Here is a 15,276-nt window from a genome sequence, read left to right on the forward strand (position 1 = left end):
TGTTGAGAAAGTTTCTTTTCCATTGTAGTCACAATATAGCTTTTCTCCACAAGCTATATCACGGCAGGCCACCAACAATATATGGCTCTCCCCATCAATGTTGTAACCCACAAATTTGACATTTTGCTTCTTCTTTCCATCCCTTCATCAATTTAAGGGTTTCGAACTTTAGAAACAATACAGTACCACATCCTTTATTTAAGGTGAGAACACTAGGATACCAACAAAAAGTCCACTACTTATGGTGTGTGGTTATTGATGTCGCTCATAAAGCGAGAATTGTTTCCACGTTTGTCCGGGCAAATGACCAGCCTTTGGGAAGGATCAGCTGTCCAAAGGAGTGTCATAAGAGAGTCACAATCGTCATTTTCTCTTTTCTCCAAATAATCAACATCTCCAGCAAATTCAGCTATCAAGGTCATATCCTTAATATTTGCATCAGCCTGCACAGTGAAACTGCAAATAGCTATGTATAAGTGTTATTTTCATGCAGTCAAATCTAGATAAAAATGTGTTTTTACTCCATAGAGTCCATTGTTTTGCTCAACAATTTTTTGTGCATGCATGCATGCGACAGTGGAATTTCCAGGGAAGTAGCACACACACAAATTCCTGCAGCATGCGCACAAATAGCAACTTTTAGGCACAAAACCATGAACTCTGAGTTGTGTCCGGACAAGTTTGATTTCCAGAAAGTAAATAAGTGCCATGAGTTCGAGAAAGTACCCTTGATGGGAATCAAAAACCACAAGAAGTGGAGGGCATTGGCCTCTTTGTTGCATGGTTCTACACAGCTCCATGGTTTCTTTATCCTCTTTGTGAAGAACCTTGAAAGTTGAATGCAAAATTAGATCAAAACTCTAAATTGTTATAATATATACTATTTCGGGTAAAAAGATGTGCTAACCTGGATACCACCTTCCTCAAATCTCGCCTGATTGGAAGATCTAGGAGACATGTGAGTGATGTATGTCAATTCATTACTGAACTCTGCATTTGAAGATGCCCAAGCAGTGGCCAGAGAAGCCATTTATTTGAGTCTAGTAGCTCTATCTTCAGTTGGGACAAATGGCAGTATCCTCCTCCACTTCTTGTGCATAACGAGTGAACGTTTCCTTCTCCTTCTAACATCTGAAAAGGATGAAGTAAATTCCTTGAGTTAGTACCATCGTAAATGCATCTATTTTTGAACCAGAGTTCAGTTTAATTTTACTAAAATCTTGGTATCAATATAATATTATGTGAGATGGAAGTCTATATTGTTGATCAAGTTTTACATTTTACAATATATATGTGAGGTATATGACATATACACTTAACTCGCAAACTAATAATTACCAGAAGAATCTACAAAGTGAGTTACACACATTCAATGAGTAGTGCAGAATAATCAAACATACAAAACCAAAAGACATGAAGGACGTACAAACTTGAATTTTCGCTACAGATAGCTCTTATAAGGGACATTGAATAAATAACTTGCAGTTATCGAACCCCTCATAAGTAGAAGATGATGTGTTAAAACTATGGGCTCCTTATAGAAAGGCCAAAGGCGGGAACTATTATTTTTCGGGTTGTGATGAATACAATCAAGATGATAAAGGGGAAATCAACCAATCCATAAATGGTGCATAGAGTGAACATCATGATTTGCTCGCGCCGCTTGCCGAGCCGCGCCGCGCCGGGTCGCGTCGGAGCCGAGGGCGGCTGCTGTCGCTCCGCGTCACGCCGCCGCCCCCTCCACCGCCACCTGCCGCCATCTCCAGCGCCGTATCAGAACGGCCCCATGCCGCCGCGGCACTGGTCTCGCACCGCCGCCGACATGCGCCGGCTTCGCCTCCCGCCGTCGCCACTGGGGAGCCTCGCCGTGGCCCGGCCCCACCATGTGCCGTCAGGGACTCGCACCGCCGACGCCGTGCACTGGCCCAGCCAATCGCCAGGGATACGCCTCACGTCCTGAGGAGAAGAGTGTAGGAGAAGGGATAAAGGAGAGAGAAGGCCGCTGTGTGTGAGACAAGGGAGAGAGAAGGCCTGCCAACCATAAATAAAATGGACACCCACGCGCCACTAGTTTTGGATTCTGCCGCCACTGGTTTTTGATTTTTCTAGGGGCGGGTGACATCACCACCCGCCCCTGAAAATGGAGGGTGGCATCACCTGACCCTAGAAATGATATTTTTAGGGGTTTATCACCCCTTCACCCGCCCCTAAAAATACGTTCATTTGTAGGGACGGGTCAGGGGGTGATCCGCTATAGTAACTCAGCGACATTTGTTGCAATGGTTCAAACTTTGATCCGCCCCTAGAAAAAAAATCGAGGCATTCCTACAAATCATTTTTGTAGTAGTAGATGTTACTTTAGCATCTGATCCATCTTTGAAAATGAATTTTAAAGGGAGGGTAATAGCATCACCCGCCCTTGAAAATAGCATTTCTATAGTTCCATACTATAGTCTAGAAGTTTCACTTTTTGATTTGTCTCGCTATATTTAAAGATTTAAATAAATTTTCAGAATAAAATAAAAAATATATTCAGGAGCGGATGATGGCGTTTCCCGTCCCTAGAAATGGATTTCTAGGGTTAGTGATGATGTCACCGGCTCTTATAAATCGATTTCAAAGTTAATACAAAAGTACAGCATACCACGTAGAGTGATAAGTAACTATGTATTGTGGTGGGGAAGAGAGTACACACGAGGTTTTAGGTAAGCGCAGTTCGTAAAAGAATTGTAAATCTATATTAGAGGGGCTTATGGTGGTTGCTTGTTAGCTGGGATCCGCTCCTAACAAATCGATTTCTAGAGGGGGTGTCGTGTCCTAGAAATGGATTTCCAGGGACGGGTATGATACCCTCTCCTACAAATAGATATTTGTAACTGAGAAATGAAAGAGCAGGTAACACACTCTCCCCTACAAATACTGTTTTACCCGCACTAAAAATTGTTTGTTAGAAGTGTTATTCCCGGTTCGCCACTGATGTGAGCAAAAAACTATGGCTTACTTTATGGCACAAGTTCAGAACGTACCCACACATCAGATATCAGTTTAATTGCTGGTGAGAAGCTCACTTTTTAAGTGCTTGAGGGGCGGGGCGCAGTCCGGGCAGAACCATGGGCCGACGGGGACCTTGGTGGCGATCGGGCGGAGGCAGAAGGTGGGGCGGCCACAGTTGCCGTGGTCGTAGGCGCCTAGGGCCACGGCCCCTCCGTATCCGCCGCCCCCTCCACCGCCACCTGCCGCCGTCTCCAGCGCGGCATCGGGCCGGCCCCATGCCGCCGCGGCACTGGCCTCGCGTCGCTGCCGACGTGGCCCGGCTTCGCCTCCCACCGCCGCCATAGGGGAGCCTCGTCGTGGCCCGGCCCCGCCATGCGCCGTCAGGGCCTCGGACTGCCGACGCTGTGAACTGGCCCGGCCAATTGCCAGGGATACGCCTCGCGTCCTGGGGAGAAGAGTGTCGGAGAACGGATAAAGGAGAGAGAAGGCCGCTGTGTGTGTGAGATAAGGGAGAGAGAAGGCCTACCACCCATAAATAAGATGGACACCCACGCGCCACTAGTTTTGGATTCTGCTGCCACTGGTTTTTTATTTTTCTTGGGGCGGGTGACATCACCACCCGCCCCTAGAGTGGCGTCACCTGCCCCTAGAAATGATATTTTTAGGGGCTAATCACCCCTTCGCCGGCCCCTAAAAATGTGTTCATTTGTAGGGACGGGTGAGAGGGTGATCCGCACCTAAAAATAAATATCTTTAGGGGCGGGTCATTTTCTATAGTAACTCAACGACATTTGTTGCAACGGTTCAAACTTTGATCTGCCCCTAGAAAAAAATTGAGGCGTTCCTACAAATCATTTTTGTAGTAGTGGATGTTACTTTAGCATGTGATCCATCTTTGAAAATACACTTTAAAGGGAGGGTAATAGCATCACACACTCCTGAAAATAGCATTTCTATAGTTCCATACTATAGTCTAGAAGTTTCACTTTTTGATTTGTCTCGCTATATTTAAAGATTTAAATAAATTTTTAGAATCAAATATAAAAAATATTCTCAGGAGTGGATGATGGCATTTCCCGTCCCTAGAAATGGATTTATGGGGTGAGTGATGATGTCACCGGCTCTTATAAATCGATTTCAAAGTTAATACAAAAGTACAGCATACCTCGTAGGGTGATAAGTCACTATGTATTGTGCTGGGGAAGAGAGTACATAAGAGGTTTTAGGTAAGCGGTTCGTGAAAGAATTGTAACTCTATATTAGAGGGGCTTATGGTGGTTGCTGGTTAGCTGGGATCCGCTCCTAACAAATCGATTCCTAGAGGTGGTGTCGCGTCCTAGAAATGGATTTCTAGGGATGGGTTAAATACCCTCTCCTACAAATAGATATTTGTAACTGAGAAATGAAAGAGCAGGTAACACACTCTCCCCTACAAATGGTGTTTTACCTGCATTAAAAATTGTTTTTTAGAAGTGTTATTCCCGGTTCGCCACTTATATGAGCAAAAAACTATGGCTTCCTTTATGCCACAAGTTCACAACGTGCATGCACCGACGCCTCAAGATAGTACCACTGGTGTAACTGGTACTACTCGAACTTCTCCCCTTTGGCTGGGCATTGCTTGGCCCATTACACCGGTGGTATAGCACCGGTGTATCCGATGCCAACCGGTTAGACCGGTGCAGTGTCACCAGTGCATCCGGTGCCACCGTTTCCTGCTGAACTCGTCCAATTCAACGTTTCTTTGAGTTCTTTCTTCGTGTTTTGTTTTTTTTTTGACCTTTTTGCTTCATCCCTGGGACTATTAATGTTCACTTGACACACTCATTAGTCCCATTGATTGCGTTGTTACTCAATCACCAAAATCACAAAACAATGGCCTAATGGGGCCATTTTCCTTACAATCTCCCCCTTTTAGGTGATTGATGAGCACACAATCAAAGCAAGTATAAATTTTCAAGAATTTAAAAATGATACCAATTGAAATCTAATTTAAACCACTTACACTTGTTTGGATACTTACCATCATCCAATGATGACTTGACCTCCCCCTAAATCCATCATCCCCCTTTATTTCTCCCTATTTTCTCTTCTTTTTCCCCCTTTGAATCAAAGTTGCTCCCCATTTGGGTGATACTCATTTACTCCTGGTTTTGATCCAAATTTCTCCCCTTTTGGATTGGCAAACCAAAATAGCTCAAAGGGAAAAGTTAGTAGCCTAGGGAGTTAGTTCCATGAATTATGATCTAATTTATATGATATTAATGAAGATACCAATTGAATGATTACTAAGATGGATCACAAAATCACGAAACTAGCATGGAGGTAGCCCTAAAATAACAACAAATTGACAAGAATACCAATTGAAAGGGTTATAGACCATGCATACCTCCGGGGGTTTTGTTACCTTGCATGTACCAATTTTAAAGTGACTTGTGTCAATTGAAATTAAATACCAATTGAAAGTCCTGGAGATCAAAAACACTTGGTACACCAAGGTGAGCACAAGCACGAGCACATAGTCTATGAACTTGGATATAGAAAATTTTGTTCAATAGATCATGGCTCACAATGAGACTACAAAAGATGAGTTTGAAAACATGTTAGTCTCAAAATCACAAATCATAGGATGAACTCTCCATAAATGTGTGCATTTAGTGTTTGAATCACCAACCAAATGTATGCACCGTGTTTATGACAACAATGGGAAGTTTACCCTATAACTTGTGTTCATGGTACACAAATGAAACACATACCTCATGAAGTCCATGTATCATGAATGGTAATCTTGTGTAGCTTTCTACACACTTATCAAACCATGTAGGTTGCTCATGAGTTAGAATCATGACACAAGCAACCCACCATATATAACACTAGGTGATGCAATACATACAACCTAGCAAGGGCAATGGAGCTACATGATGCTTTGAATTGAAATCTAGCTACCATTATCTTATGGGGGACTTGGGCAACGAATGTCCAAGATGCGAGCTTGGCTTCTTTAGCTTAAATCCTTCATCTTCTAGTTAGCCAAGCCTCCAAATCCCCCGAAGCCGTTTTTTGGGCTTCAAGTCTCCTTTGGAACCATTTGAGGCCCCTTCATATTGGTGATGACATCCTTGGGCACCCAAATGGAGTGATTCCAACTCCTTTCTTGTTTCCCAATCTTGTGAGCAACCACCTTGTCATTGGTTTTCTTCTTGATCATATAGGTGGTACTATTGCTCTTGTTCCTCCGGTTGAGCTTGGTGTAGATGAGAGAACTCATGATTGTGAGTTTCTTCTTGTTCTTCTCATCCGAAAGCTTCTTCTTTGATTAAGAACACTTGTTGGACTTGTGGCCTCTATGATGTCACTTTGAGCAAGTCACGGTGGACCCCTTCTCAAGCTTCTTCACCATGTCTTCACGGTTATCTTGAGAAGGTTGGACATTGCTCTCTATGCCTTTGCTCTTCAACCTAGCCAAGTCCTTCATGAGTCTCTGTACTTCTTGCTTGAGTTCATCATTCTCCTTAGCAATAAGATCATCACATGATTCTACAACAACATTCTCATAGCATTTCTCATTGCAAGGGTTAGATTCATTAATTAAATCAAAACAAGAAGTTGAAGCACCATTTTTATCATTAATGCTCTCAATTTTCAACTTGAGCTCTTCATGCTCTTCGCTAAGCAATTTGAATTTGCATAACAAGTTTTCATAATTTGTAGCAAAGATAGCATTAAGATAATTGAGGGCACTAAGATTTTCAATTTCATTTATTTGCTTCTTAATTACTTTTTGGTGCTCATGAACTAGTTCAAGAAGTTCTTCATATGAAGGAGAGTCAGAGTCATCATCACTTATATCTCTATCCATACCTTTGGCCATGAGACAAGTGTTGGATGATGATCCCATGTTAGTGCGGGTGGTGAATTTCTTGCTTGATTCATCACTTGAGTTTATACTTGATTCTTCACCACCACTAACCTATTCACCAAAAATGGCAAATGATTCATGTTGAGGTTTCTTCTCCTTCTTTTTTTTCTTCTTCTTGAATCTCCTCTCAACCTTCATTTGTTGGTGATGAGGCCCATTTTTGAGGAAGACCATATACCGCATTGAGTTGATTTCTTGCAAACATTTGTTCATTTTTTGACTTGCATGTAGAGGTAGGGGTCCATTCGCTCTTTTTCATCATTTGAGGAGTTTTGGCATGCATCCTCTCCTTCCTCTTCACTTGAGCTACCTTTGATGGCCATCTTCTTCAACTTCTTGACTTGTTTGCATGCAAGTGCGCTATGTGTTGGTGAAGAAGGTGGCGCTCTTGGCTTGATGTCATAGCATAGCTCATGGGCGATCATCTTGTTTAGGAGTTGATTTGGTGTCAATGTGTTGATCTCTTTCTCACAAAGAATTGTGATCACCAAATCATACTCCGGCCTTCGAAGTGAATGAAGGGTCTTGCGAATGAGCTCCAAATCATCAATTTTCTTCACATCTAAAGAATTAATCTCATTCACAAGAATATTCAACCGTGAGTACATAGTTTCGGCATTTTCATGATCAAGTTGCTTGAAGCTATTAAGTTTATCAATGAGAATATGATATTTTTTATTTGCAACATCTTTAGTGCCTTCACGATTCTCACCAATTGTTTTCCATAATTCCATAGCATTTTTACAAGCAAACACATGGTTGAACACATTGTCACCAAGAGAGTTTAAAATAGCGCATTTGGCTATAGCATCATATTGCTTCTCTTGTTGACTATTGCCCTTCATTCCTTCACTAGTTACCCTCCAAACATTTAGACCCTTTGCTTAGAGGTGAGATTGTATTAAGATCTTCCATCGTTGGAAGCCCGTACCATCGAAACGTGGAGGAGGTTCTAGAGAATCCATCCCTTCTCCAAAGAGCTAACACACTAGTCGGTGAAGCCTAACCGATCAAGTGAGCCGGTAAACACAAATTGCCAATGGAATTGGCTTTCTTTGTGAGAGGTGTGAGTCCCGGCTCTGATACCAACTGAAAGTGATCGGACCGCGCTCTAGCCTAAGAGGGGGAGGGGGTGAATTAGGCAAACTAAAAACTTAGACATATGGCTCCATCTAAATCGCACAAATTTAAACTAAAATATGCTATCTAGATGTGTAACTATGGTTGTTCTAGTGAAAACCCCTATCCCAACAGAGTTTAGCAACCTATAGCCTTTCCTATCAAGAAACTACTCTATGAAAGTAAAGGCATACAAATTGCTAGTAAGAAATGCGGAAGATTAAAGAGAGGGATAGGAGAAAGCAAACTCTTGATGCGGGTGTTTATCCTGTGGTTCGGTTAGTCACAAAGGCACACCTACATCCACGTTGTTGTAGCACTCACTAAGAGTATTGCTACTCGGCCACCAAGTCTCTTCCGTGAACACAATCACGGTCACCATGGCCCCGGGTTCCACTAAGGAGCTTCTCCACAAAGGATGGGGGTCTCCACGTCCCCCGCACAAAGTTGTCGCCGCCGCTCCACACCAAGTCGGAGAGTCGATGATGTGCCGACGAGCCTTCAAAGCTCCAAGGTGCCGGCACACCGAAATCTTCTTTTGGTTCACTCAAGAACCACAGCACAAAGGCACAAGGCTTTGCAATCTCACTCACTAAGAGCTAACCTTTACACAACACTCTCAAATTGTGCTAAGGGCTAAGGATATGAACACTAAGCTCTTGGCTGGCTTGGAGATGTTCTTGGGTGTATTTGTGACTTTCTTGAACTCCAGCAATCTTCAAATGGCCGGGGGATGGCATATATATAGGCCTCCAAATCGAACTAGCCGTTTAGAGCCGTTACCCAACTTTCTGCGCACACACCGGTGTATCCGAAGGTATAGCACCGGTGCATCCGGTCACTCTGCGCCATGGGGTAGCCGTTGGGTGTCTGACAGCTAACGTGTATGTCACCGGTTAGACCGGTGCCTTGTCACTGGTGCATCTGGTGTAGCTATTCTTCTTTGCAACTGTCATGGCATTGCACCGGTGCACCACCAATTCAGCCGGTGCTGAAGAACTTCGTCTTGGCCACTTGACGTGCTCTTCGATGCATGACAATGTGCATGCACCGATGCCTCAAGATAGTACCACTGGTGTAACCGGTGCTACTCGAACTTCTCCGCTTTGGCTGGGCATTGCTTGGCCCATTACACCGATGGTATAGCACCGGTGTATCCGATGCCAATCGGTTAGACCAGTGCAGTGTCACCGGTGCATCCGGTGCCACTGTTTCCTGCTGAACTCGTCTAATTCAACGTTTCTTTGAGTTTTTTCTTCGTGTTTTGTTTTGCTTGGTCTTTTTGCTTTATTCCTGGGATCTATTAACGTTCACTTGATACACTCATTAGTCCCATTAATTACGTTGTTACTCAATCATCAAAATCACAAAACAATGGTCTCCGGCCATTTTTGTTACAATTCCCCGACGCCTCCTCCCTCTATCTGCTCCCTGCCTCCTATAGTGCGCACCCGATGTCCGCTCCTGAAGTGTCACCAGACATTGGATAATGCAACAACTCTTCTTTTATCTATCTTCTCCCACCCCCGCCGCTGCTTGCTGCAGCCCCATCACTGCTCGCGGCCTACCTCTTTGACGGCGTGCCTCCGGTGGGATGGAGCGACTCCGTGGTGTCGTATTCCTTTGTCCTCACTCAGCCCTTTAATTTAATTCACCCCTCTCTGTAACAACTCATATCCGCCCATCGCTTCCCTCTAGATCCGCTGCTGGCCATGGAAATAGGGGTGTCCCTCTGGAGCTCCACGTAGTCTTTAGAGCTTCAATCACCCCCAACTCCCGCCGCCAGCCATTGATTTGGACGTGCTCAGGCTTTGGAGTTTAAGAGTTAAGATATTCTCCTCCCGCACCAGGTAGGCCGCCACAAGTACAGGTCTTCCGTCTAGCTGCATCATCCGAAAGGGCACAGGCAAGAGTGATGATTTCACCACAGACAACCACAAGCAAACTCTCCTATTGGTCAATCTTCATACAAATAAATTAATTGATGTAGTTTTTCTCCCTTCATTTTACCATTGATCTTTGCTTGATTTTATTTTTCCCTGCATATATTGCCGTAATCATGGCAGCAACATAAAAAAATATTTCCATGTTTAACTGGAGCATAATTCCTATATCTCATATCCATTATATTATTCGGATAACAATCGTAGGAGTAGATACAGTTAGGCTATGTTTGGGATGGCTCCGGGGTGCTCTGGCTCCATCACTGTAGCGCACTGTGCTGCTATTGTAGCGCACTGTGCCGCTGGAGGTGAAGCCCTCCCAAAGAGGGACTTAGTATCACTAAGAGCAAGGACAATGTTTATGACCCAACCAGTCTTTAAAGTGGGCCCTCATACCAGCAGACTATAAGCTAAAAGAACACCAGCAATGTTGAGTCATGTAGTAGTCTTTATACATGGGACCCGCAGTCCATGCAAGATACACACAAATCGGGTTGGTGAGCAGAGAAGAGAGAGAAAGAAATAATATTTTAGGTTTGTGGGTGGGCAATAGCACTATGTACTACTTTACCTCTGACAGTATTATAGACTGCTTTTAAAACTAGCTCACAGTATATATAGACCACTTTAGGAGGCTCATGGACCAGTTTGGAGTAACATTGTGGGTGCCCTAAGTACATTTATAATTATTCGTGTTTGCCAATTAGATTATTTTATGTATGTTAGAAGTTTGATTTGCATAGATGAGTGCATTGGAAAAATAGTTTTAACTACACTGTCTGAAAATGCAAATATATCATTTTATAAGGTCCAACCTGCAGGTCGATTCATTTGACTACAAGAATACGTGCAGGTCATACTCTTATGCAGTGGTTTTTTGTTTACTTCTCTTTTGAATATCTTAATTTCAATGGTCATTTGGTTTGCATGATTCACTGCAAGTTGCCTTGGATCACGAAATCGATAATGTAGCAGTGGATAGTGAAAAGAAGCTACACATGTATCCATTTCTCAGTGAACTTTAAATAATGAACTACTTTGGGTTGGCTCCTAAAGAGATCATGCATCTTCATTTTTCTTCTCCTCTTCAGACTTGCAGGAGTGTGGTCATTATACCACTTTTAGTTCAGATTGTGTTTACAAGGCTCCTATGTTTAGTTATATTTGACCTACATCATTTTACTACCTGTGCTTGTGTTCATCCCTCATCACCCGTTGTACTTCCCTCACTTTTATAGAGTACCATTAATCACATGTAAACCATAATTTAATATTTTAGGAGCTACAAAATCATATCTTCTTATATTCCTGAAGTCATGATAAAATTTTCCTATAAGCTTTGCATCAAAGAATGCAGACGTTCATGATAATTTATTTTATAAGTTCTTTCGTGGTTTATGTTGCTTTGTGTCCCTGAGCTGTTACGGTTTAGAAACTGCAAATCTAATAGACTGTGGCAATTGGGTATCTTGCTTCGGAAGGTATCAGGTTGTTAGCCTGTCTGTTGCTGGCGTTATCAAATCACCTAAGGCTTTCGGTAAGTTGAATGAAAAGGTAGAATTTTTTCTACTTGGTTTCTAGACTGTGATGATTAGTTTTGTAATATTACTGTAGCGAGCTTTTGAATGAAGAATCTGACGGGCGTTAAAGCTATCTATTGATGAGACATTGTTGTCAGATCTTGAATTTACGGCATCCCATAGAGTTGAGTTAAAATATTATATTATATGTGATGCGTGTTCACCTTTTCTTTTTTTTGTTTGCCTACCTATCTATATACCATGTGTGTTTTGCTCTATACAAGACATGTTCCGGATATTGTAATTATATTGTAATTCTACATGGGTACAAACATGCCGGATAAACTTTGTGGAATAAAAATTTTGCTGCTACAGGTTTTGTAATGGATTTGTCTTTTCATTAGCTGCATATTTTCATTTTGCCTTGATTCTTTCTATTTAGATGGTCAATGAATTCCTGATCGGGCGCGCAAAGCGCGCCTTTTGTTCTAGTCAGTTTAATTGCTAGTGAGAAGCTCACTTTTTAAGCGCTTGAGGGGCGGGGCGCAGTCCGGGCAGAACCATGGGCCGACGGGGACCTTGGTGGCGATCGGGCGGAGGCAGAAGGTGTGGCGGCCGCGGTTGCAGCAGTCGCAGAGGAGCAGCTCGTCGTCGCGGTCGCCGGAGCCGCAGGTTTTGGCTGACGGCGGCGTCGTAGATTGTCTCGCGCGCGCGGGCGACGGGGGGCGCGAGCGGCGCATGACGTCGGCCATGGTGGAGTATCGGCGCGTCGACGGGGCGCGAGCTGCGCATGACGTCGGCCATGGTGGAGTATCGGCGCGGCGTCGGGGGCAGCTTTTTTACGGGACCCGAGCAGCGAATGACATCGGCCCTAGAGCAGTAGCGCCGAGGCATCTGGAGCTCTCGGAGCCGCATCGGTGCAATGCGCTTGCGGTCTACCTCCCGCGAGGTCGAGGACGACGGCGCGTGGCTGCCCATGCCTGAGGGGATGTGGGGGCAAGGGGATGGAGGTCTCGGTCAGGAGAGGAAGGGGATGGCGGCCGCCGGAGGTGCAGTTGTGAGTTAGGCCCCTACGTCATGTAGGAGGTGAGGTGACCGTTGCTACTTGGCACCGCATGCAGCCGCCGCGCACACAGGTTTTTTTTGTCTTGCCTATTTTGTTTTCGTATCTCGTGTTTCTTTCATAACACATCTTCTTTGTGTCCAAGTTTTCAAATATTGTTTTGTCTTTTCTATGACACATCTTACGAATTCGGTTATGTATGTTATGTTTTTATTGCCATTTTATTTTTTTGCAATGAACCACACAAGATAGTGCCAGTTTCTATTGTTATAGCAGAGAAAATACAAGAGTACAGTCCTGGAAGACTATAGGTATGAAAAATAAAAAACGACAAAAAAAACTAACCTGGTAAGGTTGGGACATCAACACGGGGAATTCTAAGACTAAACTCTCTCGGCTGAATTGGGGGCATCAAAACGGGGGACTTGACACCTCAACTCTCACCCAGTTGGATTAGAGCATCAACACGGGTAAAAACTGAAAACTGAAGGGCCGTGGGGGCCGAGTAAGCCAAGTTGCCGCGGCTACCAACCTTGTCCTGCCCAGTAAGATGCCGTCGAAACGCGATTCTGCGTCGATAAGGTGTCGAGAAAATATATGCCACCACACCGAGGAGGCCACCGCCATGCAGGACCTGTCGCCGCAATGCTGCTGCCCCCAACATACACCATCTGATAGAGTGAAACCACCGAATCCGGACCTCTCGCAGGCTGTCTCGGTCGCCATCGCCACCGCGATGACACAACACACCGAGGGCCTCACTACACCCGCCGTTGGACCTCCTCCTCGCTCTCATTGCCATGCTGAAGATACCGCCACAGTACTCCATGTCGCAGATCCATTGCTTAAGTCGCCGTCAGGATGATGAACAATGTTACCCCATGTTCCAAGATCCCTATCAAACAGCTGAAACATGCCCGTCGACGACCGCATCGCGTTGTGCCACCAAAACAACAACCACCGCCGCCATACAAGCAAGCCAAGTTGTCTCTTGCGCCGTCTTACAATGATGTACCACACCGGAGTCGCCGAGCAAAGCTGAACAATCCTCTGCAGTCCGCTGCAAGCCAAGTCGTCCCACGATGATGGTTTTGCAAGCGCCGCCTCTTGACGTAGTCCCACGCCACACTGATAGTTGCCAAGCAACGCCAGCTGCCGCAGTCCGCTACACGCAACCAGATCCATCATCCATGGGACAACCCCCGGCTGCCAGCATAATTTTGGTCACCGCCGCATGAGCTCGGCAACCCCCTTTGAGCTCGCCACCTGCACCGAGACGCCGTGCCATGCCACCAGCAAGTCTTCCACCATCTACCTGAGAAAGGTCTCCACAAACGACGCCTCCGAGAAGGTAATGACGTCAATTGCATTGCCGTCGCTTGTCCAACAAGTGGATAGAGTTTTCACCTGGAGAAACCCATGCAGAAGGAATGGACTCTAAGACGACATGCCCAACAGTGAGAATGACACCCTCGGGTGCCGTCGTCATCACCACTAGCAGCAAAGTCTCTCGAGCTCGCATCGAACCAGCTCGACCGGCATGAACCTGTAGAAGCGCCGTGACGACGATGCTGAAACACTTCCCTGCTATTCAAGTTCACCGATTTGGGTTAATCCATCCAAAAGCCGGAGAATCCCGTCCCTAGGTGGACGTCCACAGCCCAGCAAACCATGGAAGTCTTCCCGGGACCGACGGCGCAACCGTGCCACCACGTGCCACGGCTACCTCGCACCTCCTCACGCCGCACCACCCTCAATCACACTGCTGCTCACCGCCGCCATTCCGCCTCGCACCGCCCACGGCCACAATGAGCAGCCACTCATGCCACCCTTAGAGTTATGTGTCACTGTCGGCCGCAGACCAGACGCAGCCCCACGATGAGGACCGCTGCTCCTGCCGCCTCCGCTGCCGTGGCTATCTACCGAAGCAGCACGCCACGCCGAACACACCGCCCTCAGAGTCACGCGCCACCGTCACCCACACTCCCTGTGACCTCCGCAAAGTCTGTGCTTGAAGATGGCCTGACACAACTTGTGGCACCACCGAGTGTAGACAAACCACCCAGGCCCCATCACCATGGTGGCACCACAACACCTTCGTCACCAACGAGGAGGAGGTGAAGGGGAGCGTAGGTCGGCCGCCCCCATGGCCGCAGATCCGCACATGGGGGTGGCAGATCCGGCCATGAGGACAGCGGAACCGGCCACCCGGCATTACAAGACCGTGGCCACGGAAGCTCTCCCGAGTGGAGCGCCGCCGCCAATCCTCCTCAAGCCACTGCCAGCTCAAAACTTCACGCAACCTTAGCCACCGCTGCCCACGCTGGCGCCTGATTTTATGAAATATAGGCCCTAACCATGCCATAACCATTATTACTAATGAGTTCCACATGTTTTGGTATTTATTTGACTTCAGGAACAACATATCCAAATTTGACCCCAAAACAGACACTGTTTGGACCAGAAGGCCCGAATCCGGCCGACCGGCATACTTTCGGTGGAACCTTGGCATGAGACGTTACCAAAGTCACGTAGAGGAAGAATCCAAACCATTTCAATGGGCTAAATCCAGAAATATACAGCTTGGACCCATATCCAAAAGAGAAGCCAACCTGGGCCCTGGTCAAGTATTCAACATACACCCTATCCAAGATTGATCCATGGTTAGAGAGGAGCATGATGGTGCAACGGAGGACCAAGAGGCTGCCAGAGGCAGGC

General features: G+C 45.7%; 1 protein-coding gene across 2 annotated transcripts; it reads right to left on the bottom strand.

Annotated features, from left to right (window-relative positions):
• LOC120686675 (probable Histone-lysine N-methyltransferase ATXR5) lies at positions 1-12,069 on the bottom strand. 2 transcript variants are annotated; one of them, XM_039968889.1, is made up of 4 exons: positions 12,016-12,069; positions 908-1,131; positions 727-827; positions 1-456 (listed from the first exon to the last, which is right to left on the bottom strand). In XM_039968889.1, the coding sequence occupies exons 2-4, from the start codon at positions 1,028-1,030 to the stop codon at positions 240-242; spliced, it is 441 nt and encodes a 146-aa protein (XP_039824823.1). In that variant the 5' UTR covers positions 1,031-1,131; positions 12,016-12,069; the 3' UTR covers positions 1-239. The 2 variants fall into 2 exon arrangements, with proteins under 2 accessions (XP_039824823.1, XP_039824822.1); XM_039968888.1 differs by lacking the exon at positions 12,016-12,069 and adding an exon at positions 3,069-3,498.
• Between the last annotated feature and the right edge of the window lie 3,207 nt (positions 12,070-15,276).

Source organism: Panicum virgatum, chromosome 8N (genome assembly GCF_016808335.1).
Source record: "Panicum virgatum strain AP13 chromosome 8N, P.virgatum_v5, whole genome shotgun sequence".
NCBI lineage: Eukaryota > Viridiplantae > Streptophyta > Magnoliopsida > Poales > Poaceae > Panicum > Panicum virgatum.

What these genes read in the sequence shown, in the direction of transcription:
- LOC120686675 (XM_039968889.1), bottom strand. Translation starts at nt 1,030, where the DNA reads ATGGCTTCTCTGGCCACTGCTTGGGCATCTTCAAATGCAGAGTTCAGT. An exon ending in TTGAGGAAGGTGGTATCCAG is followed by an intron (nt 828 to 907) that starts GTTAGCACATCT and finishes TCAACTTTCAAG; the next exon opens with GTTCTTCACAAAGAGGATAA. An exon ending in GTTTTTGATTCCCATCAAGG is followed by an intron (nt 457 to 726) that starts GTACTTTCTCGA and finishes AGCTATTTGCAG; the next exon opens with TTTCACTGTGCAGGCTGATG.